General features: G+C 41.1%; 2 protein-coding genes and 2 pseudogenes across 3 annotated transcripts; 1 reads left to right on the forward strand and 3 right to left on the reverse strand.

Annotated features, from left to right (window-relative positions):
• Window positions 1-712: 712 nt before the first annotated feature.
• Window positions 713-2,212, reverse strand: LOC147796924 (uncharacterized; annotated as a pseudogene).
• On the reverse strand, window positions 2,082-4,015 carry LOC147796925 (uncharacterized; annotated as a pseudogene). The gene is made up of 2 exons (XR_015427539.1): window positions 3,876-4,015; window positions 2,082-3,535 (listed from the first exon to the last, which is right to left on the reverse strand). The product of XR_015427539.1 is annotated as an uncharacterized LOC147796925 (transcript).
• A 289-nt stretch (window positions 4,016-4,304) lies between these two features.
• Window positions 4,305-11,280, forward strand: LOC110981262 (mannosyl-oligosaccharide glucosidase-like). Its single transcript, XM_022238678.2, has 4 exons — window positions 4,305-4,997; window positions 5,914-6,031; window positions 6,914-7,058; window positions 7,365-11,280. Exons 1-4 carry the CDS (start codon window positions 4,331-4,333, stop codon window positions 9,282-9,284), a joined length of 2,850 nt encoding a protein of 949 aa, XP_022094370.2. The 5' UTR covers window positions 4,305-4,330; the 3' UTR covers window positions 9,285-11,280.
• LOC110981263 (alpha-centractin) lies at window positions 11,114-25,974 on the reverse strand. The gene is made up of 10 exons (XM_022238679.2): window positions 25,812-25,974; window positions 23,843-23,907; window positions 23,035-23,149; window positions 18,976-19,062; window positions 18,322-18,446; window positions 17,545-17,761; window positions 17,032-17,124; window positions 16,046-16,282; window positions 15,570-15,610; window positions 11,114-15,171 (listed from the first exon to the last, which is right to left on the reverse strand). The coding sequence occupies exons 1-10, from the start codon at window positions 25,857-25,859 to the stop codon at window positions 15,069-15,071; spliced, it is 1,131 nt and encodes a 376-aa protein (XP_022094371.1). The 5' UTR covers window positions 25,860-25,974; the 3' UTR covers window positions 11,114-15,068.
• Between the last annotated feature and the right edge of the window lie 330 nt (window positions 25,975-26,304).

The following is a 26,304-nucleotide window of genomic DNA, read 5'->3' on the forward strand; positions in this document are numbered from 1 at the left end:
TTACATTTTTCTTTTCTTTTCGTTTTCCATCTCCATACTTTTCCCAAATCGTCAACTACACTCAGACTGAGGCAAGTTGAGGTAACTGAGGTTTTCGTTGACGCAATTTAACCTTAAGGTACATCCACGCCATCTGGTGGACCTGGCCCCAACCGCCACGGTTATTTAGTCGCCATGCGATGTCAAGTATAAGTTAAGTATTAACTATTAGTTATGAATGTGCTGCAGTGACAATCTTCACAACACAACTCAAAGATACACAATGTACACATGAACCTCTAGACATATCCCAATACAAAGAGCTGCTCTAAAGCAAAATTGGATGATCAACATCTAAGCGAGTACAAAAGAGCGCCCCCAAACCATCTGCAAAGAACAAATGCCAACATCTCTCCCTTCTCATTTTCATGCCTTGAGCATCCATTCCCCCCGATTTTTCTCTGTCCGCTGTGTACAGCGGAATGGTTGCGAAACTGTGTGGGCCTCTTCCAACCATCAGATGGATGCCTTGGATGACACCAGTCATATCAAACCAGTACATATTTTCACGATAAAACAGGTCACTCCGTTCAAAGAGGGATGCTGTATCAATGAAGTCCACCCTCTGGTTGATGAACAGTGCTTCTGTCGGTACCCCAGGCAATAAAGTGTCTACATCTGCTTCGATCGGAGACAAATCTTGCTCAGTTGGTGAGTGATCTCTGCCCCTCTCAGCAAATCGTTCCTTCTCCAGGATTAAAACGTGATTTGCAACTCCCAAGATCACTCTTGTGAAAGGAATTCGCAGGTTAGAGTCCCAAGACGACGGCTTTGCAAAATTATTGGTGGCTAGGAGACTGACCTTCGCCCTCGGTCAAGTCACCGTCGTTGCTTACTTCCTGGGTCGGTCTCTAAACAGGAAGAGGTTGTAAGGTAATGGGGTCTAAGACAACAACAGTGGACGATTGAGAAACAAACACCATATTTTGCTCAACTACAAAGTCTACATCTTCAGTTGCCCCAGAATGCTTTTGCAAGTTCTTAGCATCTAATACCTTCAAAGACGTCCGTTTCCGCTAGTGATTTTTTCGACATTGACGAACCTCTTCTCGCTAAACGATATGTCCATATTCGTCAAATACGACCAGCGCTTTATTAGACTTCTGTTTTGATGCTCCTTCAACTTGAGAACAATTGTTATCAGCATAAACGAAAAAAAAAGACGTTCTGCGGAAAGGACCTGGACTTCCAGCAATTCTCCTAGTCTGGCAACACCCACTCTAAATAGGATATGTCAGGGAAACGTATCACTGGATCCCTAAAGGCTTTTGGACTGCTGCAGTCCAAGAAAACAAGGGTGTCCTGCTGTAACTGGCATTCGCATTCATTCTTTGGCGGACTTTCGGCTGTGTACAAGCACAGCACAACAGTTGACTTGCCCACGGACAAAACTCTTTGAAGTTGTAGAGCCTGATTGAGAGGCATAGTATCTGAATTGTAATTTCATTTCATTTTCTGACCATCTTTCACCTTTAGACTTCGAAAATGGGACTCCATTCCTCTTTCCTCTTTTACCAATCTGAATGAGGGCTTTGTTTCGACCATCCAATACTTCTTTCACGAGAGTATAGTTGATTTGAAGCCCCCTCTTATAACAGTTATCAAGAAGATCAGCAGCATCTTGCACAACCTCTCTGTCAATACTTGGGTTCAGGTCTTTAACTTGCTGCAGGATGTTTTTGCGTCTTGCCTACACCGCTACCTGCCTTGAGTTAACCTTGACTGTTACTTGAGTAAATCAAAGCAGATGCAACGTTGGCAACCCTTGGACATACACCACCTCCAATATTGAAAGATATTAATTCCTGCCTAAATTTTACATTACTTGTAACACTAATTAATGTAACCATTGTTTCTTTTTCAGCATTGTGGAACAACATAATAGGATTGGAATGCAATAATTGAGACCGAAATCTGAACAGGCGCACAGAATTCTTTTTTGCCCCACTCATGCACTTCATGCTGACGATGTTGATCTGGCACACAAATGCTCCCTGTGTAGGGATCTAGTAGGACGGTTTTCAGAGATGGAAGATTGTGCATGAGGGCGCCGCTCAGATACCATCATGTGTCAGATAAAGGTTGAGCGGACGCCCCTGAACTTCGCAGACATTTTCTCTGTGAAATCAAGGTAGCATTCATGCCTCAAAATTCTACGCTAAACAAGTGGCATTATTTGAATGGATTTATAAACCCTAAAATCAGCTAAATTTGAATTGGTGGCAATCCATTTTAAAAGTACCCACCAAGGCTGGTTCTGGAACGTTCTTGAGCCTGAACAAACCACGCTACCCGGTACTGGGCCTGCGTCTTCGTGTATGTAGATATCTGTCTTCTGAACGTACTGTTCCACGTAACTTTGATATGCTTTCTAGGCCAATTCCTTTTCTCCCCGCATGGAAAGAATCAAAGACTTATGAAGATATACCTGAGGAGCCTTGCTGACCACTTTTGCAATCCGAGAGTTAGCTTCCCACAACCATGACTCTTTCTTTACGGCGCCATTATAGGAAGTCTCAGGTTTGACCACAGAGAAACCTGCATGACAACGCATGAATGATTCCACAGACGCCGGGACCAGACCCTCCTTACAATGAGGGTCGCCTGTCACCAGTTCCCAGAAAGCAGCAGCCTCATTGGCATGAGACTGATCCATAAGGCCCTGGTCATAAGCTGTAAGACAAGCCTGTCACAAGCCACCGAGGAACCCTCATTATAATAACCTCAACTGCCTGCCGATAAAACTGTACGGCTGCATCTGGCTCATTAAACTGAGGCAGCATTCTGCCAATCTCATTGTGACACAAAGTTTTTTGTCGGTCCAACATAGTATGAGATCTGACATTTTTATGCGGGTTTGACCCCAGTCTCACTTCACTAGTGGACGGAATGTGGTCACTGATGTCCAACAAGGCTTTCTTTGCCATGTCAACCCATCCTCTACACCACCAGACATACGCTAAGGTAGTATTCAAACTGTGTGCTACCAAAGTTGCAGAATGCTTCAAGTTGTAAAGAAACTGCTTGACTCTAACGATAGAGGTCTGCGTGTTTATCATTCCATCTTCAGACAGGTGGTGAGGAAGTAATATGTTGATGCATTGTGCAATATATGAGGGGCTTTACATGAATCCATTGCTATGGAACTAAAAAACTGCTTTTGAGTATATCTTACGACCCAATGTTTCTTGTTTCTTTCTCTTTTTCCTAACTGTGCTATTAACACAAATATCTTTAACCACTTGTTTATAATTATAACTTGTTAATAATTATCACTTTTGTCAGAAGCCTCAATAACTGCATTTTCTTCACAAATTTCTTGATGCCGTGCTGTAGTGGAACCTTCCAAATATTGAGAGAAGCCTCCTCTGATTGGTCTACTGAAGGTACACCTCCCATGCACAGACATGAACTCAGGTCCAGTTAGGTCTGCCTCTCGACCACCCTCAGCCATGATCTACAGGGTCTATTAGATGCTGCGCAGTGCAGACCAAGGCTGAAACGAATCCAGGAAAGTCCCAAGTGACTCAAATTCAAATGTACAAGTGATGCTGAGTAACTAACACAGATAGACCTACTTCTTTCCTTCTCATTTTTAGTTTTAAATCGGTTTCAGACTTAAATGACTGTCTTGTAAGCAGATGTTATTTAAGTATGTGCTGCTGCAAAAATTTAGGATTTATCACATTTCTCACTATACTTCCTTTTTGTTTTCTGCTCATGCCCCTGGCTGAAAGGAAATAAAACAAGTTGTCCTTGAATTGACAGCATTGCAACAAAACTACGTGGTACTAGTAAATGTGTTATTTCACGCTTTAGCTTTTACATTTGCTTACCCGTTTGATTGATGACAAAAACGGTCCTAAATAAAAACATAGACCTGGAGGTGTTTTTTCTCCTCCAGGTCTATGATAAAAAAAATCCCAGAAGTATTACGCACATGCCGTGCTGTCGATTCCACCAATTTTTTCCAGAGCAAAACCGAGATGGGCGCCCTCTATAGCTTTCCGCCGGTTATTTAAAAAAAAATACGATGTCTTCAACGAAACGTATTTTACCAATAAAATGTATCGTTCAGTAATTTTCCCATCAATATTTCCCCACAAAATTTGGTACGAGGTCATCCCAAATTAAATTAAGCATAAAATAGAAGAGTTTCGTATCAATAGGTCAATTTTTCATTGTTTAAAACACTACATATATATCTTTCTAAAACTGGGGGTATTTTGTATTTACCGCCGTCCATAGTTCAGAAATACACATTGCAGTACATTTCGCTCAAGTGTTTTGCATGAAAATCATGGCGGATTTGGTGAATGGGAATGACAGCTCTCCTCCGGTTGAGACCATCCAATCAAACCGAGAGGATAAGGGGGTAAACAATGACGTCAGGGCCGGTGAAAGTGACATGAGGAGGTCAGCTCTCACCGTCGTACAACAACCGCACGTCGACGATGAATTTGTCGCCAGTGCGAGCGCTGGAGCTGAGCTGGCGGCTCTTGTTGATAAGGAGGATGGTGGCGATCGACTGGAGCAAGGAGCCATAATAGACGGCGAAGGTGTCTGTCAAGCGCCTCTCCAACCAATTGACGATATGGCAAAGACTTCGTTGAAACAGAGGGGCTCTAAGTCAAAACGGAACAACTCAACGGACAACGGCACAAGCAGCAAAAATGGCAACGGCGATCGCAGTGATGCTGACGACAGTGTTCAAAACGGTACACGTGGCGAAAGGAGTAACCCGGCAGCTAAGAGAACTGTTCCGGTTGGCTTGAAGACCTTCGCATTTCTCGTCGTGCTCAGTTGCCTCCCTATCGGTTACCTGTGGTACAAAGATGTCTTGGCAAAGCGGGTGACCACGAGGCTTGATGCACCGCTCGTGATCGAGGAAGATGCAAGCAGCGCCGCAAAATCACCAGAGAGGTTTTGGGGGACCTACCGCCCTGGAGTTTATTTTGGTAGGCGCTGGTGATGTAGATTTTTTAATTGTTAACAAATTTCATTGATGTTTTTCTCTCCTCAGAGACCAGATGATGCCCCGAATGTTGCTATCATTAGAATTATGATTTTTTAAAAATTAGCCTAAAATTTAAAAAGGTAACTAAAACGGGGCAACGGAAATCATTTATTTTTCCTTATTTGTGAGAAATTATGCAGTTACGGTAAGAAGTGGCATAGTAGTGGGGAAAGAGTTTGATTCCCCAGAGCAAGCACTGGAAAAAAATGATAAACAAAATAGTCCAAGTAGCTTGAAACAATACTTAATTGTAAATTACAATTGAAATTCCCTGTAGAGCCATGGAAACATGGTCAGATTTCTTAAATAATGTAAAATGTATACATTTTATATTACTATGACAACACACTGACAACAGTGTCAGTAGGGCCTACCTGTACTCTAGCGTTACAAGATGTGCAGCGGCAATGCTTCCCTGTGCATTTTCTCATTTTCCACAACCGGCATGTTTCTGAACACACCCCCCCCTGTGCCCGAGTCTTCAAGTTTATGAAGTTGGTGCACCACATGGAAAAGAAGAAGACACCAAAAAAAATTTCTCAGCTGTGGTGATTATGGTGATGACGATCCATCAATGAAATGAGAAAATGACTGATTACACTATGACTCTGACATTGTCTGATAACAAGTAACATGCAGCAGGACTACTTCCAGAACTTGAAGGTTTGTAAAAACAGCAGGATCCGACATGTAGAAAAAACTTCTTCGGACTTTTACATATTGAGAGTGATATTCAAAGTAATATTCAAATGCTGTGCAATGATACCTCTACACATCTGTGTATTAGTTCATGATTTAAATTCTGGTATCTGCCTTTTTCATCATTTTAATTTGGTTATTTTTTGTAACAATTACAGGTCTAAAAACAAGGAGCCCGCATTCCCTGGTCACTGGCTTGATGTGGTTCACTCAGTTTGGCAAAGAGAGACAGTTACCCGTCCGTCATACATGCGAACAAGGAGATCAACTGGCAAGGTGGGGGAATCAGTCCTATATAATGCCATTAGTATGCTTGGCAGGCTCAAGAGACTGAACACTTATTATGCCCTCACCTGCGGCCTGGGCATTAGTCATGTCCATTCTCCTGAGCCTGTCTTAAACACATGTATAAGACCGGCCAAGCACAAATTTATTCCCATTCATGAATATCTTTTTTCTTTAGTCAGAGAATCAAAAGAAGTCAATATATGACACAATTCCCATGATTTTGTTGTGGAATTTTACTTTCGTTTTCCCAAACACCCCCATCAATTTTATTTTATAGTTGTCCAATAGAATCTCCTTATATGGACTTGGTATGTTTGTGGCAAGCTGTGTGCACACAGACTCTTGACCAATCAAAATCGATTAAATTGTTCCGTATCCAGGCGCCAGTGCATGATTTTCGCAGGGGGCATTATCACTTCTCAGCGGGCGTTATCAAATGTTAATGCATGGTTAAGTTGCACATTGTTGAATAGGGAGACTGTCTGAGGTATTTATGAATAATGTATTTAAGATAAATAATAGAATTAAGGTTAAGTGGGAAATAAGAAAGAACAATAACAGGGGGGCTGTTCACAGAAGTCAAGGCCTGTGTAGTAACAAGCTGGTCAAACTATACAACGTAATCATACACCAAACAAAACACAAAATTGTCACAGTAAGATGTATAAGCAAAGACATTAAGCCCATGCAGAAGAGAAAACCAGCAGTGGAAGATAATGTAAAAAGACAACGTAACTTTGTCCTTGGGTTCAATTGCATTGACGAGAGAAGTACCATCAGTCACCGTGCACTCGACCATAATTTCCATTCATTAATGGCAGTAATCCCCATATTTGCGGTATTTTTTTATATCACTCATGTCTGGCTCAGATATGGATGGTTGGAGCATGATGGAGTCAACTTCGGCGTTCAGGAGTTGGTGGACAAGAATCTCACCTTAAAGACTGAGTTTGTGAAACAGCCAGGTGGGAAACACGGTGGGGACTGGACAGCACGCATTAGTGGCAAGCCCAGGGTATGCTGGTTCAATATTCATTTTCCTTTTTACTGAGGCCACCCCAAGGCTAAAATACATTCAAAAAGGTAGTGGGCTGTTAAAAAAAAGTGACAGACAAAGTCAGTAGTGTAAATCCCAGGAGGGGTGGGAGTATCCCTCTACCTTTGACCGGGGAGGATGAGCTATTGGATCATCTGGCTTTTTTCCCCTGCCTTTTTTCATGATGAGAAAAAAGGTAGATTTTGAGGTATTTTCCGAACTTCTCAGTATTACCAAAATATATATTTCATTTACGCTGTACAATCTGTATGGTTTATTTCACAGACTAAATCTGCCAACAAGACCATTGCAAGTATTGTATTCTATGCGGGCCTGGATCAGGATAACGGTCTTCTCCAGCCGGTGGTCAAAGGGAACCAGCTCCTGCAAATCCGCGGCAACACCAAGGAGCTGGGCAGCTTCTCCATCAGGTTCCCTCCGGCATCCAACACCACGGCCTACCACTACGTCAGCACCTACAGTCCCAGCATTCACCTCAGCAGGGAAGTGGTAATGCAGAGTCTGAAACGCTTTCCCTACGGGGGCACCAGGTTTGTGGCGGGCCTTGCTGGGAATATCCTGGCGCTGAGGGGGATCACGGACTACCAGCCAAATTTCGTGGCCCACCAAGTTACGCTGTCGCTCCCGTTTGAAATGGAGGTCATTTTTGAGTCGGGGAGCCACACCCAACGTCAAGCTCCACTCTCTGGGAAAGTTTTCACAGAGCAGCTGAAAAAGTACAAAGATGCATTCAGCCAAACATTTGAGGACAAGTTTGGACTAGAAGTGAAAGGATACAAGAAAAAGGAGATAACCTTTGCCAAAGCAGCCCTTAGTAATATGCTTGGTGGGATCGGTTACTTCTATGGCCAGAGTATCGTCAGGTCCAAGCACACCCCGGAACCAGTTCCGTACTGGAATGCCCCGCTTTTGACGGCAGTGCCTTCTCGCTCATTTTTTCCCCGTGGCTTCCTCTGGGATGAAGGTTTTCACAACCTCCTCATCAGCAAGTGGGACCCAGCGTTGAGTAAGGAGATAATTGGCCACTGGTTGGACCTGATGAACATGGAGGGCTGGATTCCCCGCGAGCAGATCCTCGGTAGTGAAGCACGCAGCAAAGTCCCGCAGGAGTTTGTCATCCAGAACAATGAAAATGCTAACCCACCGACGTTGTTCCTGCCCCTTCAGTCCATCCTGAGGGATACGACTTTGGGCAAAAACGGTGACTTCTTAGAGTACTTGCAGCACGTGTTTCCCCGACTTGAGGCTTGGTACCACTGGTTCAACAGCACTCAGACAGGTCCAAGGTCGTCAACATATCGATGGAGGGGCCGAGATGCCGTGACTGATAAAGAGCTGAACCCCAAGACATTGACATCAGGACTGGACGACTATCCCAGGGCCTCGCACCCGACTCACTCTGAATTCCACATTGACTTGCGTTGCTGGATGGCCCTTGCCTCTGGTGTCATGGTGGATATTGCCCACGCAATCAACGTCCCTTCCAATGACTACATGGCCACCTATCAGCTCCTCAGTGACAACCAGTTGCTAGACAAGCTGCACTGGTCACCGAAGGGCAAGATGTACAGTGATTACGGAAGCCACACGTCTGCCATCATGTTGAAACGCCCTCAGCTTCCGCCCCCTCCCACTCCTAAGCCTGGTCAAAGGCGACCCCAACCCCCTCCCAAGCTCCCAATGGTACGTGTCATCAAAGATCAGCATCAGCCTAAAGAGCAATACGTGAATGCCTTCGGTTACATCAGCCTCTTTCCCTTCCTGCTTCAGATTCTGGAGCCAGAGTCCAACAAATTGGGAAAAATCTTGACTGACCTGAAAGACCCCAAACTGTTGTGGACAAAATATGGTCTGCGCTCGCTTTCAAAATCGGACCCCATTTACATGAAATACAACACCGAGCACGATCCTCCGTATTGGCGTGGGGCCATATGGATAAACATGAATTTCCTTGCTGTACGTTCCCTGTACCATTACGCTAGCACCTCTGGTCCCTATCAAGACATGGCTAGAGATCTGTACACACAACTGAGACAAAACCTTGTCAGTAACATCATCAAGGAGTATGAAAGATCTGGTTACATATGGGAAAACTACAACGACAGCACTGGCAAAGGTCAGGGGTCACATCCTTTCACCGGATGGTCTGCACTGGTGGTGCTCATGATGTCAGAAAAATACTAGATAAAGTGTTTCATGGAGATAAGATTCTTTCCTAGGATTATAAAAGTACATGTTCTCAGTCCATCTACAGTTTTGATGAAATTAGAATGGCCATTTTCTAAGAGCAACTCATCCTATGAAATTTCTGTCCCCTATGTGAAAAATACAGTCGGTGTTCTCCAGAAGTAGCCTGGCAGCCTACAGAGTTTTGCTTGTCTCCCACCATGTTTAACAGTAGCCACCAAGCTTTTAAAACCTGGCCACCAAGTTTAAAATTCAGGGTGTAAAAGTAAAATTCTAGAAAGTGTCACCCTTCATGACATCTTGGTGAAATAAGTGTCTGTGAATTTCAAAAGTTACCTTTTTAAAGAAAAGCATTTACCTCCGAGATGCCCAGAAATGCAGTAGACCTGAACTCAAAACAGAGTGGGGGTCTTTAAGTGGGTCGTAACCCCATACTAAAGCTTTGGGCCACCCCATATTTTTTAGGGACACTGTTTAAAAAATTATACTCTACATGTACCTTGTACATGTTCCATGTTGCCCTCATGTACTGTAAATAATAATAATCGCGACAAGAATACGAGTTGCCAAATATATCTGTATATGTTGTAGTTACTTTGGGGTTTTGGATGAGAAAGCCCATAGTACTGTATCTCATCTTAGGTGTCTTTTTGGACCTATTTATGTCATTCATGCACACTGTACATGGAAGAAAAGGGTCATTTTTAGTCATACTCAGTTCACTATTAGAAAAATTATTGCAATCACTTTGTATTTCATTTAGGTGTATTTCATTGGGTTTTTGTTTTCATAATCCTTGGGTATTTCTTTCATTTGGTTTATAATTTAGAAAAGGTATACATGATACTGTGAAATTTCTATTCAAAATGGTTCAAAATTGTCCTTGGATGCTTTTTTATCATGTCTCAGGCAAATTTGCAATAGACATTATCAATTTAATAACTAATGCAATCACAAGTGCACCAGTCCATACATTTCCTAATGTGTATGCAGAGTGCATGTTCACATAATTATTGATATATGTACACAATATTTACATTAACTTCCTCATTCTGCATTTCAATTGAGTTTGGTTTCATGTGAGAATAAACCTTTTGTGAGTTACAGTTGAATAAAATTTGGTACACTGAGTTATCTGATTGCACATTATGACCAATTCAAATTCCCTAAATTAAAGACACCGCTGCTACATGTAAACCTCGTGATTGGGGGCAAGCTTTTACATAGCGACCACACCTCGTGATTGGGGGCAAGCTTTTACATAGTGACCACAATCTCTGGAATGGACTGGTTCCTTTGTGCCCTTCTTATCCACTAAAAACAGATTATTGGTGTAAGGTGTAACTATGTAAAGCTTGCCCTGAATCATGAGGCATAGCAACAGCATATTTAGTATGGAGAATTCAAATTACGTTCCCTTGAATTTAAAGAACTCCAGTACCAGGTTTTATTCAAATTTAATTCACAAAAGGGGGGTATTCCTTGAAGAATTTCTTTTAGAATTAAGGAAAAAAGTTTCTGGTAACAGACAGACTTTACAAATTCAGGATTCCTCAGAAGTGCCCTAGGCACTGCAGCTTGTAAGCCTGAAGAAACCTGTAAAGAGACAATGAAAAGTAGGAATATTCTGAATAAAACCTTCAGAATCAGGAAGGGACTGAAAACCCAATCCACATGTGGAGCAGGCCAGGATTGGAAACCCTGTCCCACAGATGTGGAAAGCGAGGAAAGAACCACTTTGCCTACCTGACTCCCCTGATGTATTTATCCGTGGAGCAAAGTGAAGTGAATACTTTTTAATGTATAAAATGAAACAAATTCAAAACTTTTACCCTGAAAGAGCAAATGAGCGTCATTTATTATTTCTTGCACATAATACTGTACAGAGATATTACATGTGCATGCATTACAGGTTTATTAAGAACACTTTTAATATTGACCGATGTCTTGACAATGGAATTGCTAGGGTCAAATAAAGCAAACTGGTCGTGGATACTTTGCAGTTATATTGTTCTTCCAAGAGTTTAACTACATACAGATTTACATAACCCAAAGTTTGTCTTGGAACAGAATTTTGACCTTTTTTTTAAAATGAAAACCACTGGGTTGAAAAAAAAAGTAGATGAAAGAGTAAATTTAACTGCTTGAGAAACGGCGCTCGACAGTAGTTTTTTGCATTTCTAAGTTTTAACAACTGTATGATTACATTCTTTCTTCATGAGCTGCTGTTTGAGAAATTCCAAGGGAACTGTTTTTTTTCCCCACAATGCATCACAAGCTACATACCAGTAAAGAAAAAAAAAAAGAGACCAATCACGGGGAACTGAGGATGAACAAAGCCCGAGGTACATGTTTGTCTTGGTCCGCCTAGTTCCCTTGAAAAGCTCATGGCTTAAGAACAGACGAGTTGAGAATATTGGACATTTCACTTTACAGCTACACTGTTGCTAGGGGGGCCCAAATCAAATTGTGTGCTCAGCACTGTGGGAAAAAGTTGTCTCTGTGCCACAATTAAATCATCGTACCTTGTCTACGCTTTCACAACCAAATCTTGCAACTTCCCATTTACTGTCACTACATGGGGGAAACAATGATAATTCTAAACCTGCTTCAAATCGACCTGCATCGATCTTTTTACACAATGCACTTAATCTCCAAAGCACAGTAGCTGGTAACATGTTGTTTACCAACTTTGACTCACAAGTCAGAAAAAAACTTTGGGGGGGAGGTAAGCATTTTGGAAACACTACATGTATTGTGAATCATTTCAATTGGATAGCTCACAAGATCACAAGAATCCTATAATCTCATTTCTGGGAGGGTGAGGGTTAGAGCATAAGTCAACCCTTAAGCCAAATACGGAGAAGTACAACACCAGCTTAGCATTTAGGAAAACACCAGAAAAGAAAGAGGGTCCCTCCTGCTCAGCAACAAAACCCATGTTTTAACATGAAGGGGTCCCCTGTATGCCACCCCAAACACATTGCTTTATGGCTTGGCTCTAACTGAAATCCTCAACCGTATTGTTGAGATACATCATAAATTAATTTGGAATTCCAAAATTCTGCCGCAAGCTTCTATGATAACTACACACTGACCAATATTTACAGTTACATAGTTGAACCACGCTTTCTGTTGCTACAGTTCTACGATACACTTTTTCTCTATGACCACACTAAAATTTCAACCCTAAATCTGTCTCCAATTCTGCAGACCTACTCATATTTATGCTCGCCAACGATTATAAAAGGAAGAAATTTTGACAAAATTATGAGTTTTGGGTTTTTTTTTCTTTGTAAGCATTTCTTAACTAGTGCTAAATTTCTTAAATGATGAAAAAGCAAAACAAATAATTTGTAAATGTAAAAAAAAATGAATGGGAATGCAAATACATGTATGCCACCAAGTACGGCATCTCACGTCAATGTAATAACAAATAATGTAAAACCTAAGAATCTCAATATAGGTTGCAACTGAAGAAATTACTCTGAAGTCTCACAGCATTTTGCAAAGAGCCCTGAAGCAACCGCAGAGCTGTATTACATTACCAGAGTGCTAACACGCTTTGCAAAGTAAAGCCTGCTGGGCGCATCCATGTTTGTGCACAAAACCTATGGGAAAAACTCAAAAGTTTGTACAACTATTTGCACATCTGCGTCTACATCCTTAAAAAAAATGAGTCAACAAAGCTGATGCACCAAAAACCTCAATACACAATTGGTAAATGAGCGATTCATTTTGCTGTGTGTAAACAATGCACATGTATGCATTCTGTGCTGCAGATGAACTTTGCAAAGGCTTTCTAATACATTATACACTACAACATTATTTGTGTATGTTGTACTTGCGTGCATTTCATTTCACTACATCTTGTGGAATTCCTTCCATCGTATCACATTATGTGCTACAAATATGCACATGAATTCAAACTGTCTGCACTCAGGAGGCATTTAAACTTTTCTGTGTGGGGACCGACAAGTTAGCACTTGTAATGGACCTTTCCCGTTAAATATGCAAATAAGGCAGGCTCATGTGCATTTACTGCTGGTAGGCAAAGTTGCTTGAATCTATGACGTAACAATACAAATCTCCATGCGCTGGCAACTATGAGCACATAACGTCATTTCTGTACTAGTCTGACATGAGTGCCACACTTAAAGACAAGGAATTGTTACTTTCCAACCTTGAGAAAATGGAAACTTTCTTTAGTTTTGAGAGAAGCGTGCCGAGGTATCAGACGAAGGCTGATTGACCCTCAATGCGCCAGGTTTATGGTTGTAGCATTTCTCCTACACTGCCGATAGTGTTGACAGACGTGCTTGCCAACCAGTAGTAGTAGCATGCATGCACCAGTCTAATTTGCACATTTCATGGCAAAAGGTCTATTTGATATAGCTCTATGGAAGGATCCAATTATATTTCAATCTTCAAGGGACATCAAGTCCCTCATGATATGAAATGATGTGGATCCATCTTCCTTGCCCTTAAAATTCTTCCAAAGCTTCATGCTGCATTTGGAAGGATCTGGAAAAGTAAGTTTCTTTGTAAACAGAATTGGTTTCTTGGCAAATGACTACAAATTTTCCAAACAGAATGTTCACAACTTCATGGATTTCATCACCGCTCCTAATATCTTTGTATTAGGAAATATACATCCTTCTCAAAATATGTAAACTGGCAAGTAAAATGCAAAACAAGCTTTCCAAAGTTCTCCCCCAAGAAATCAAATTCTACCCAGAACGTATTTGCTGTCAGACCATTCTGCCTGGGAAAACTGCTCAATGTCACTAAGCGAGCATCTCATAATCCAGAACGGTCGAAACATTGCCTTTGGAATGCCATGCTTTCAATCTGGAACGGGTGGCCATTCCACAGGGAACACAGCATTCCTGTTGGAACGCTGCTTCAGAACAGTCTATGCAAAAAAGCACGGGAACACTCCAATGGAATGCAGGTGTTTCGATGCAAATGGCCAAACAGAATGTGAACGTTTCCAACGTTCGAGTTGTTCCCTGAAGAATAGATTCAAGTTTAGGGTTTAACCACAAGCTTTCTACTCGGAACCAGAATGTTCCATTTCTAAGACACTCCATGACAGTAACCAAAAGAAGCTGTAACTTTTTTAATGGTAATGTATTATTAAAATCCAAGGAACTTTCACGTTGAGGCACAACTCCTTAAAACATGTTTAAGTACCCTTTGTACATGACTAAATTCTCAGCACACAACTTGGAAATACCACTGGTGGAAATGGGGGAGTCAATATACCCCCACCCCACAAAAAGAGGCAAATTGCTTTCACTTTTACAAACGATAATGCGAGCACATTTTTCTTTTTTCCATTTCATTTTTTTTTTCTCCCAAAGCGTGTTACGAAGTCCCATATTTAGCCTCACCCCTCAAAAAAAGACCATAACAAAGGGTACACACACAAAAATGACGCCCGGGAAAAAAAAATTGGTTCTGCATTCATCTGTGGGAAATACACATGGCACACATTTGTGTTTGCCTTAACGTACCAACTTTTATATGGGAAAAACACCTTCATGATTTTGAAAGAGATCGTTTGAAAACTCCTGAAATCAGAAAAATCCGGATAAAAAATTCTGCAATCAGCAATTTTGACAAATCTATTGTAGTTTAACAATTTCCATCCCTATCCCCAGTTTCTGTGGCTTACAAACAAAAGTAGAAAGCTGCAACTTAAGAAGAATTTCCACTAGTACAAGTGACATGGTTACTGTTGTTCTCGAGACTACATGACCAATATTGCCTGATGCTTTAGAATGTCTTCCGATGGACAGCCCGTACTCCATCCTCGTCATATTCTTTTTTAGACACCCACATCTTCTTGAAAGTGTCTAGCGAGGCCAAAATCGAACCCCTGAAGATGAGAAACAGAATGGGGAAGATTGCAGTTAGAGAAGACATGTGGCCAGCTGATTTTGCAAGGCTATGAAATAAGTCAGCTGAGCTGAATCAAGTTTTAATGAGTAAAAATGGGACGCAAACGTAAACATAGATGTGACTGTTTCTCACTCTTAATTCTAACAATTTTCCAGAGCACAGTGAGGAAATCAGCACTCTTAAGGGGAATTACAGTGGCATGTTCCTAGACACATTAACTCACATCATTTTGGAAATCCTTACAATTGAGCTGGATAGTCCACCAGCCAGACTGGTTCGGTATTGCAGAGGTGCAGGTTGGACATTTTAAAAAGGTCTAGTTTCCTTGTGTATACTTGAAAATGGAACTTGCTTGACATTTGAATCTAGACTCACCCAATCCATGTTGAATATAACCTTTCTTGTGGGGCTGATATCTGTGATTAGAGAGGAAGAAAGCAACAAATAATGCTCTCAGTGAAATGAGAAAGTCATAAATACAAACTTATTATTCAGTTACAAAAGTAAAACACAGTAAATATTACAGGAGCCTCCTAATGTGCCGTCAAACTTCCAACATCATCTACAGCTTTTCCCAAGATTCAAGCATCTTTTTTTCCTCTCTTTTTGGTTTGCTAGGTACCGAGGAACACCTTTAGTTTCAATTCAGACTGTGGATTGAAAAACTTATGACACCAAAATGCACTGTGATGAACTTTAACTTTCAAGAGCCATCAAGTTACATGTAAAGTAACAAAAGCAGGGCTCCACCTTTCGCAATCCTGTGAAAGAAAATCCTCCTAAATCTCCAGGCAGATTTTTTAGGATCTGGGAGAGTTAATGATACTGTAATACCATAATCCTACACTCACTCTTATTTTCACATCTTTTGGTGCCAGCTTCTTCACTTCACTGAGCAGCCGATCCCCGAAACCCCTGAAGAGCGTGGAGCCTCCCGACAGCACGATGTTGGCAAACAGGGTCCGCCGCAGGTCCATGTCCGACTTCTGGATGGCAAATGTCAGCACCTCGTGGAGCCCCTCGCATTCCTCACCCACCAGATCCGGTCTGAAAAGGAGCTCAGGGGCCCGGAACTTGGCTGGCCCAACCTGGGAACAGGATGACGTGTTTAGTCACAAGCTTTGTCACTTTGCTGCATTTATTCCACAACTCAGCATTCCCCCGGGGTGCTGATCAGTATGAGGGGGCCAAAATATGAGGACAACATCAAAGTGCCCATGGCAAATGCACATAGCCAACTGTGCAGACAGCACCTCAAATAATTTCTACATTCTCTACCTTTTAGTTGATCATTTACTCTCCATCCATTTCCTCTAACCAATTTTACATTTTGTGGCTTTCCTTGCTTTTCAGTCAGAACCATACGAAAGTGAACAATTCCATAGCATTTTTAAACATTTTGAACTTCATTTTTCTACGAGTTTTTCAATGTTGTCAATGTTGGTCAACATAGGCTGAGGTGGTCACTAAAAAGAGTGATGTGGACCGCCTCACATTTGAACTGGTGGGAGGGCGCCCTCCTGCAGCTATCATCACAGTGTCTGTGTTATGACAGTCTCACCGACATATTCACTCTGTCTTTAACAACCAAAACTAGACGAGGTATTTGTTTATACAGAGGTTAACAAATAACGATGACACCATAAATGCAGGTTACATGAGTAACATTGCAATCCAATAGGTTCAATAAAGAGGGTTGGTGTAGTGCGAAGTCACATTAAAAAGGTGCATCTGGCATACAACGCCAAAATAGCAGTGGACAGGGCTGCATTCCTACAACCCTCAAATGGCCAGACAAACAGACGCTTTAGTATACAGCTTTTGTGGTTGGACTCACCTCTAGCGTGCTTCCATCGGGCAACATGTAGAGTGATTTCTCCGTGTCTGTCGTCTCTTCTTTTTGTGGGTTGATGGACAGGAAACAAGATCGCTGCATAAAGATAGTGAGCAATGAATACCAGTGAGCAATGAATACCATTGAGCAATGAATACCAGTGAGCAATGAATACCAGTGAGCAATGAATACCAGTGAGCAATGAATACCAGTGAGCAATAAATACCAGTGAGCATTGAATACCAGTGAGCAATGAATACCAGTGAGCACTGACACTAACCAGATTGAATATCTCCCCATCCTTCTGAAGGAAGACATTTGCTCAAAACAATTTGATTTATTTTTCACAGACAGAAACACATCTTCAACGCAAACCCAGACAATCAAATTTTCATTCTGAAAATGTAAATATCATGGGAATTAATACTTTACACCGCTCCCCACTCATTGATGTTTTTTCAAAAACGAAACCTTCCCCCACCCCCGAAAAGTCCCACAGAGGAGAGCGACACTTACTTCTTTGATCATCTTGACGACTTCCAGCTCAGCTGACGTGTGGAAATTGAAACCCTCCTTCCTCAGAAGCAGCTGCAGGTAGCGAGTGACATCCCGGCCGGCTATGTCCATCCTCATGATGGAGTGAGGGAGAGCAAAGCCCTCATAAATCGGCACGGCGTGCGTCACACCGTCACCGGAGTCCAGAACTACTCCCGTTGTCCGACCTGTTGCGTATCTACATGTATCAATAACACAACCAGGAAGTGTTTAGTGCATGATAATAGCTTTTTTACACACTTGTGTTTTGCAGGATTTTTTCTGAAAACAAAGTTAACCTTTTGAAACCTCTTTGCGCATCTTTGACAGTTGTCTGAAATTTGGAGGCAACAGTTTTGCAGTTCATTGTCCCAGGACAAATTTGGGGTGGGAACCCTAAAATGCAGGTGGGTAAGCCCATGAAAACATCCCCTTTTTGCCACACACATACTTAAATGCTTTCTTTAATCATATACTCATCATAAAAGCATGTAGCGTAAAAAATCCCCCCCCCCAAAGGTCTCCATCTAAATGTCTAACAGTAGAATGAAAAACATTGCAATCCATGAATGTCCTAAGGAAATTACTTCTGCTATGTATGGGATATGGTATGCACAAAATCTTGGTCTTCCCATTTTCAGATTCCATACATTGAATTTTGTACAAAATGCTAAGTGATATCAGATAGTTAAATTAAGCATTTCCTCTGTGCACAGTGAAGCCGGGGTAAAAAAAAGGAAAGGTGGACTTCTTCCTTACAAACTTAGAATAGCCTGCATTGAGATGAAGAGAGCCGGAACATTGAATGTCTCAAAGAACACCTCAGCTGCCTTCTCCCGATTCTTCCGTGGGTTGAGGGGAGCCTCCGTTAGTAGAACAGGATGCTGTAAGAAGAGGGAAACATTGGGCATACATGTAGGTGCTTGAACGTCTTTGGAATTCCATGATTTAGTGTGGACTAGTGTGAGATATTAACCAACTCCCATCTTCCAATTTTAAGAGTAAATCTCAGAGGACCAGTAACAGACACTTTGCTTTTCAAAACATCATCATCTGTCATCCTTATGTTGTGTTAAGGCAGGTAGCCTTATGTTTGACCGGCTGCTGGATCTTGGTCATATCAAGACCAATATCACTGCGCTGGAGATGAAGTCTGGGTTGCAAAGTTTTCTCCTAAAATGGATTTAAATCCCCCAAGGCAGTCCGGAGAAGATTAGATGAGGTACCGTATATTCTAAACACCAAATCATGGCTACCTGTACATGTAATTAAAATGCAAGATGAACATGTGCACATGACGCTCAGATGTAAAGGTGCGTACCACAAAATCTTGGTCAAAACTTTATTGTTTTAGCTTCAGTCCTTCAAAAAGAAAGTACAACCAATTTAAGTAAATGTTTGGAGGAGGTTTACCTCTTCAGAAAATGTCTGCAGCTGATCTTTGGAATAAATATACTGCCATATTCGCTCCATATCATTCCAGTCTTTAACAATACCATGCTGAAAAGAAAACAATTTAAATACAAAATTATGAATGGGAAAAGATGCTTTGTCAAGTCCTACTAGAACATGTAAATGATATACCCAGACCACTTAGAATAAAAAAAAATCAGACTCCTTGCAAAGTTTTCATTTCCTAGAATACAAAGTACATGTATATCGTACAAGTTCACACATGCACAAAATGCACATCAGCTATGCAGATTCAGTGATCTTGACACTTTTATGATACCAGCAACTGTTCATTATTATAAATGCACATGTACGTGTACAAATGTACATTGATTGCAATTTGTAACACGTATCCTTTTTATTTAGTTTACAACAGGTGCGGTGTAGACTCTCTGCACTGTGCTGCATATAATATGCACCTAGCAATAATGCTTTGTTATGGACACAAAGAGTGATTACAAGTGTAAAATCAATACAAACTTCATCATTTGCATGAACCCAGTTGTGTAAAGATTCAGGTTTGATGAATGTCTGCGGTCTACACTGAGTCTTGCAGTGTGTACATGGCAATGAACTCAGATCTGACACACAGACACACATACATGTATATGTAATAAACGAATGCCTCTCCGGTGGCATACATGTACTATTAACCTTTAGCAAATGATCAAGTCGTGTCTCCAATTCTGTCAACCTTGAGGGTAAAATCCATAGCTTTTGCAATATCGAATGCACAGTGTACTATAGAATTCCGATTCTGCAAGGGGGGTCTGTGTGATGCAATCAAGCAAAATGAGTCTTTTGGCACAGAATGTCTATTTTGCGATGCATGTCAGAATGAAGTTACCAGCATAACATCTTTCCATATTTCGACTTCCGTGACACTGGAACCAAAGGCTGCATCAACATGGGATATTCAAAGCAATGAAGTTGACAGTGACTGCATTTCAAATGCATGAAAATTCATGAAATTATTGACCAGGACGAATAAAAAAGGCCATTCTACTTGACTGCACCACATGTTGAGTGTGGCTCATAAAAACCGTGGCTGAACGCACTGCAGTATCTGATTCTGTACTTTCAGTGCGTAGTCTAGGGGAAAAATGTGTTCCACATGTCGAACCAGGCTTGTTCTGGTTGGAATAATGCAATAGCATATTATGCACTGCACACACACTCTGGACAAATCAGATCCACCAGTCCTGTTCCATCTACGGTACTTATATCAAGGGAAAAATCTTGACAGTCCAATGGGAGACTTTGAAACGCTTGGTGGCAACAAATCTACTGGTCCTTTTTACCAGTTCTGAGCATGTGCACGTTGTTTTGAGCATGCGTGCATAGTTCTGAGCATGTGCAATACCTTGAAAAAGGACCGGTACATGTATGTCTGCTGCCACCAGCGTCTCAAAGTCTCCAATTGTAAACACTACCAAATGGTCTTTCTTTGGCACATATAATCAACAAGGAGGACTCAAAGTGTTGTCATTATCTACGGGTAGACACACATAATTTAACATGGATTTTTTTTCCCCACAAATGTGACCCAGCGCGAGTAAATGAGGCGTATTGCGGCATTACCGAAATGGCTGTACATGCAAAAATAGGCACGAGGGTCTAAAAAGTCGATTTTTTTTTTAAGCAGAAAAACGTACCTTGATATGTGTATTTTCCTGTGGTGTCTTTTTGTCCGGTAAATTTTGACGATAAAATGTGTTTTTATTATGTTTTCTGAGGCATGTCATGACCAGAGCTTATCCAGTTTGGGAGGATTTGGCCGAGAAAGAGCTCAATAATAAGTGTTGTTTGACGGCTCGTCGTAAGCGTTACGAACGTCCAAGCACGCCATTCTTGGCACCGTTGCAAAGGAAATTTCCTGATCTATAAATATAATCAGGTCAGAAGGTCAAGAGTCACCTCTAGGCCAATGAAACAAAGCGAAAGTTAATGTAAACAACCTTGATGTTGTTGCCATGCTGTGCCATAAAGTTGCGCGTCATTGGTTGATTTTGAACATGTGATTGGTTAATGTATGCTGATGTCATTTCTGCGCTCGCGCAGTTGACACAAAACACACTGCGCTTGCGTAATTTCATGCACATTAGGGTCTTTAACATAACAGTTTCCCACGGCCGCGGTCAGCCACGAGAACGGTTTTTGTCAATGACTGATCGCAGTCTTGTCATGGATTCTCAGGAAAAGCGTATATCGGAGCTGCTTAATAGTATCCAGGGCTGCAATTTACACGCAGCAGATGAAGACGGTGCCGAGTGGAAGAAACTTATTGCCGATTATTTCATACACAATACATCGAGCGACTCTGAATCTGAATCTGATTATGATAGTGATACCGAGAAAAACATCCTCTGTGTGTGTATATTAAATGTGGTGTGCAAATGTTTAAGAATGTGCATGGTCTCTATGGAGTTCTGAATGTAAACAGAATTTTACCCAAAATGGCTCTTTTTAAGTGAGAAAGTTATAAATATTGCAATTCACGGCAAATTTGATTTACTTCTTTAAATTCAACTTTTGGTTATCATACACCCTGCTCTTATCTAGTCATTGCTTGCAGCTCATTTGCTTTCTCGGAAATGACTCATTTCTAATTTTCGACAAAAAATCGTGTTTTTTAACCCATTTTAATGCTATTTTAGTTATTTAATTTGTGCAATATGTTTTCCAAATTAAGGAAAAACTTTTGCTATGTGTGTGACTTAAGTTTGGTGTACATATGTTTAAGAATTAGCAAGGTTGCTATGGAGTTCTGAATGTAAACAATAATACAACAAAGATTAAATGTTGCCAAAACTTTAACAGCCTGTATCTCCTTAATTTGATTTTTGAAATGTCAGTGTCATGTGACCTAAAACCAGCTGTATCTTCGTAACCGTGTATCCTATGAAGATGACTGAGGTACCATTTTAATCCTTAAACCATGCCCAACATGATTATATAAAAATCAAAATTTTCATTTTTAGCTCAAAAAGCCTCATTTACTCGCACTGGGTCACAAATGACAACAGTTTTTAATTACAATAGTACAGGATTTCGTATTTAGCATCCTCCCTGCACAAACACGTGGCAGTGCCCTACAGAGTGATTCCCTCCTCGTAGGTGAGAGAGAAATGTCTCATGCAAGTCTTTGCTGAGAACGTGGTGTAGTTTTCGACCCAGAAACGTGTACGTTTGTAATCATTTCACCCTCACAACCCCTGATCCACCGACATTATCGTTTAAGCTTAATAAGTGATCCTGAACCATACAGCCAGCCATCATGACTCCACCTGGGCAACAAGCAGTCTGGGTTTCAGACAGCACACCGGTTTACTGAAGCCTTGGATTTTGATGAATTTGTGACAACTTCCAAAACAAAGGCATGGGGGGTTAACCCAGATTACCTCAGCAATTCTGCTAAGAACATTCTTAAATCCTTTAAATTTCTCTACAAGAAAATATTCGCACATTCTTTGTAGTTAAACTTCCAAGTACGTGTACATGTACATGCAGCATCAAGCCCATGTATTCATGTAAATCTAACAGTGCCTGGGCCGCACCTTCTTCAATCCTGTCAAATCCTTCAAAACCTCCAGGAATATCCTCCAAGTTTTCAAGGTCTGTGCTCAGGTCATGGTTAATTGATAAGGGTAATTCCAGAAATTAGGGGTCCAAAAGTGTAAAATTTTCGTATCCCTCTTACATCTGACTTTTGTTACTTGACATGGAAATGTCACCAGAATTAATTTCAAACTATAACTATTTGTTTGGCAGGTAATTTGCATTAATTCGTCACTCTTGGAAATTAGAAAATGTGTTCTGAACTTACAAAATCATATTTCAGATATGACGTAGACACTAAAAAAGGGACGTTTGGTCCCCATTATGTCTGTTTTGATAAGTTCTGCAAATAGTGGCAATCATCATCAGAAGAAACTTTGTCCGTTTCCTTGCACTGCCCTCACACTTCAGCTTTTGGACAGCAAATTCCGTTCATCCAAGGAGCACACAAAGACCTCTTACCTCCATTGGGTACTTGATTGACAGCAGACCACGATGCTCCTCCCCCTTTGGCCCAATGAATATATCGCCCTCTAATGCCCCAGCCATGACCCGCACATGCTTTGGTCTTCCAACACTAAAGTCGTAGAGAAGAACGCATTAGTCTGTGAATTCTGTGCAGAAGCTAAACATGGAGCTGTGTGACTACTAGAAATACCTCTAACATAATGCAGCGGATGGGAAGGAGGGGGGATAGACAGATGTACTGTGCATAACTACTGTACGTTGTTAAGCATGCATTAGTAACTGACCTCTCAGCACGCACAGGTTCTAAGTGACTTACATGTTCATGTAGTGCCTTCATACATAACAGACACCAAGCATAAAGTGAAAGAAAGTGTTCAAAAGTAAATTCTTTCCTTGTTTTGAGGGCCATTTCAAACAAGAATGTTTGCACTGATACAAAAATGTGTTTTCATCTGCACGCAATGTGACGTGCATACGAACAAGCACCTTAATTAATGCTGTGTTCCAGTGGGCCTTTCACACAATCTGGTTTGAACACATACTCACAAGTGTTGGCCACTTGTTGGGTTCTTGCATAAACTTAACTCTAACTCTGAAGACATTTTGCAAGGAGCTTACCAGTAGCTTAAGCTCAAAAACTTTCCACTGCATCTTGAAAGAAACATGTTTCATCATTCCTTCCAGAAGACACCAGGTTTTGACTTGACACCTGATATACATGTAGCTTCCCAAGAACTAAATTTTTGTTTTAGTGAGAAAATAATGTAATACAAAACAAGAAAAAAAAGGAGGAAGAACTTACTAATTGGGAAAGTGGTATTTTGGAATCTGATCACCAGCAAAGCCAGCTTTAATGACACCTGAGCCCTGTGAAGGGAAAGAAGATAACCAATAGTTGTCACATTCTGAAATACATGAGTGCTGATACATGGATTCATCTTCACTGCACAGTTGTTGGTTGTTTCCCTTTAAAAGAATTTGGTTCTTTTTAAATACAAGACCCATGACATTTTTTAACACCAGAGAACAGAGTAGGGCAATATTCATTTCCATAACTCATTTATGTCCATACTGGAATGGGCTACAAAGCCTACAGTTTAATTTGGCAACCAGAATTACATGTAGATGCTGGTACTGCTGGGCACAATACTTGCTGACAGGAAAAATACGCACGTTGCATGCCTCTTCAACCAACAGAATGCTGTGACTCACCAAACTTTGCACAAGTGTGTCAAGCTTAAGAATGTGCCTGTGAAGGAAGCGCCACCACAGTTACATGTATGACATCTCTTCGGATTACTTTACAGCTCCATGGCTTATGGATTGTCCAAGACAACTTATGAATCCCGAATCTGGACCACTGACACTTTTTTCTCCGACTATATCCTTGTTCTGCTCAGTGAGTGCGGTCATTTGAAATAATATGCTAGAAAGCTGTGATTCACACTCAAACATCAAAAGAGAGATTGGAAATGACAGCAAAGATGCAACGAGCACAAGGGTACAATTAAAGAACCCTACTCAAGCATTCTATGGCAAGGGTCTTCAAGGGTCCGAGCAACACTTTTGTTTTTCAACTACAGTCCTAGTAAATTATGCACATTTATGTCCCATTTAACTGATTTTTGATCATCATTTTGTCAGTTTACAGACACTTTGGTGTCTTTCTTTTTTATGCTAAAGCCACTCAGCCTATATTTATAAACATGTGACATCATTTCAGGACAAAATCTCAATGCTACAGTTAATTCTGTACTGACATTTGCCAGAACTTAGGATATTATATGATGGTATGTTATAGTATATACACTATACAATAGTAGGACTACGGTTGGGCCAGCCTACCAGTAACATCAGGGTTGGGGCGCACCCAACAAGTACATGTAAAAGTTGGAACAGATGCTATCGTTGGGGCACAGCAACTGAACAACAGTGACAATATTTGGGCACCATCATGACCATTAATTGAATGACAGTATCCTTAGAAATGTACACATAAATTGACGCCACTTGACGCCCTATGCACAAACCCTAGGAGACTGGTCTGAAAAAGATGTATTTTCTATGTGAATACCTAAATATTTTCTCTGCTAAATATGTCTTTTTGGGACATTTTACGGAAAGAGTGCCACATACGTGATATACAGATAACACTAATTTTCCCTTAAAATGTTACAACAGGTGTCAAAAAAGTGATAAAATGTCCTAAAAAGTGAAATTTAGCAAAGAAAATTCCAAAGTATTCACTAAGAAAACACTTAACAAATAGGTCTCATAGGTTTATGCACAGGGGCATCAAGTGTTGTCCATACATGTACATGTAGGCCTATATGGAACTGCTTCCCACTTTATTTAGACCTCATGTTAATTAATAGGAGGCCTAGTAATGTTAGGCCTATAGGCTAGTATTAATTCATGTATGATGTAGCCTGCAGCATGATCAGATGATGATTCAACAAAAGCCCCAACTATGCCCAAAATAGCATGTTAGACCTACTTCTCAAAAAAAATAATAATAAATACTAAAGATAAACAAAAAATGCTACACATGACTGTGCTGTTAAATGTTTCTGTTATGTCCCAACCTAAATGTTTGGTCCAACCTGCCAGTGATCGGTAAATGGCCCTGGCCCGTCATGCCCGTCTCTAAATTAGGAAACTGGGATAGGCAAAGGCTTACATGTACATGATAGTACTTTAGTAGAGTGCTCCATATCCCAATGAAATAACCCTCTCCATATGTCTCACTTTATAAACATTATTTTACTTACATTGTCTATGACAACCGGCTGGTTTGCTATGACATCGTAAGAGTCCATCACCGTAAAATCTGGGCTTGATTTACCCAAATTCTAGCAGCCGTTCCGTGTAGGTTCGCCTTATCACCGCGCTGGATGGACAATCCCCCAAAACTGCCTCTATTCATTTAGTCTGATGCCGAGCTTCAGTTTCCACTTGGAATCCATAGTGGGAGTCCGGGCATCGGTACAACTTTGCATTGCTAGTGCAGTGTTGCAAACCGCTAATATAAATGGCGCCCTCTGCATTGAAGTGTCAATTTTTTGGTCATGTGGACGTCCGAGACCCTGCCCCCTATACCATACCCATGATAAATTACATGTTTTTTCTGTCAAAAATCAAAACGCGTAATCATTTCTGCATGAGGATCACACTCCAACACCACACCAAAACAAGATTTTTTTTCGGATGATCACAACCATTTTGGCCACTTCGTTAAATGACATAATGAAGATGAGACTGTTG

This window comes from Acanthaster planci, linkage group LG13, assembly GCF_054643075.1.
Source record: "Acanthaster planci isolate LZ-2023a linkage group LG13, COTS_SCS, whole genome shotgun sequence".
In the NCBI taxonomy this organism is placed as follows: Eukaryota; Metazoa; Echinodermata; class Asteroidea; order Valvatida; family Acanthasteridae; genus Acanthaster; species Acanthaster planci.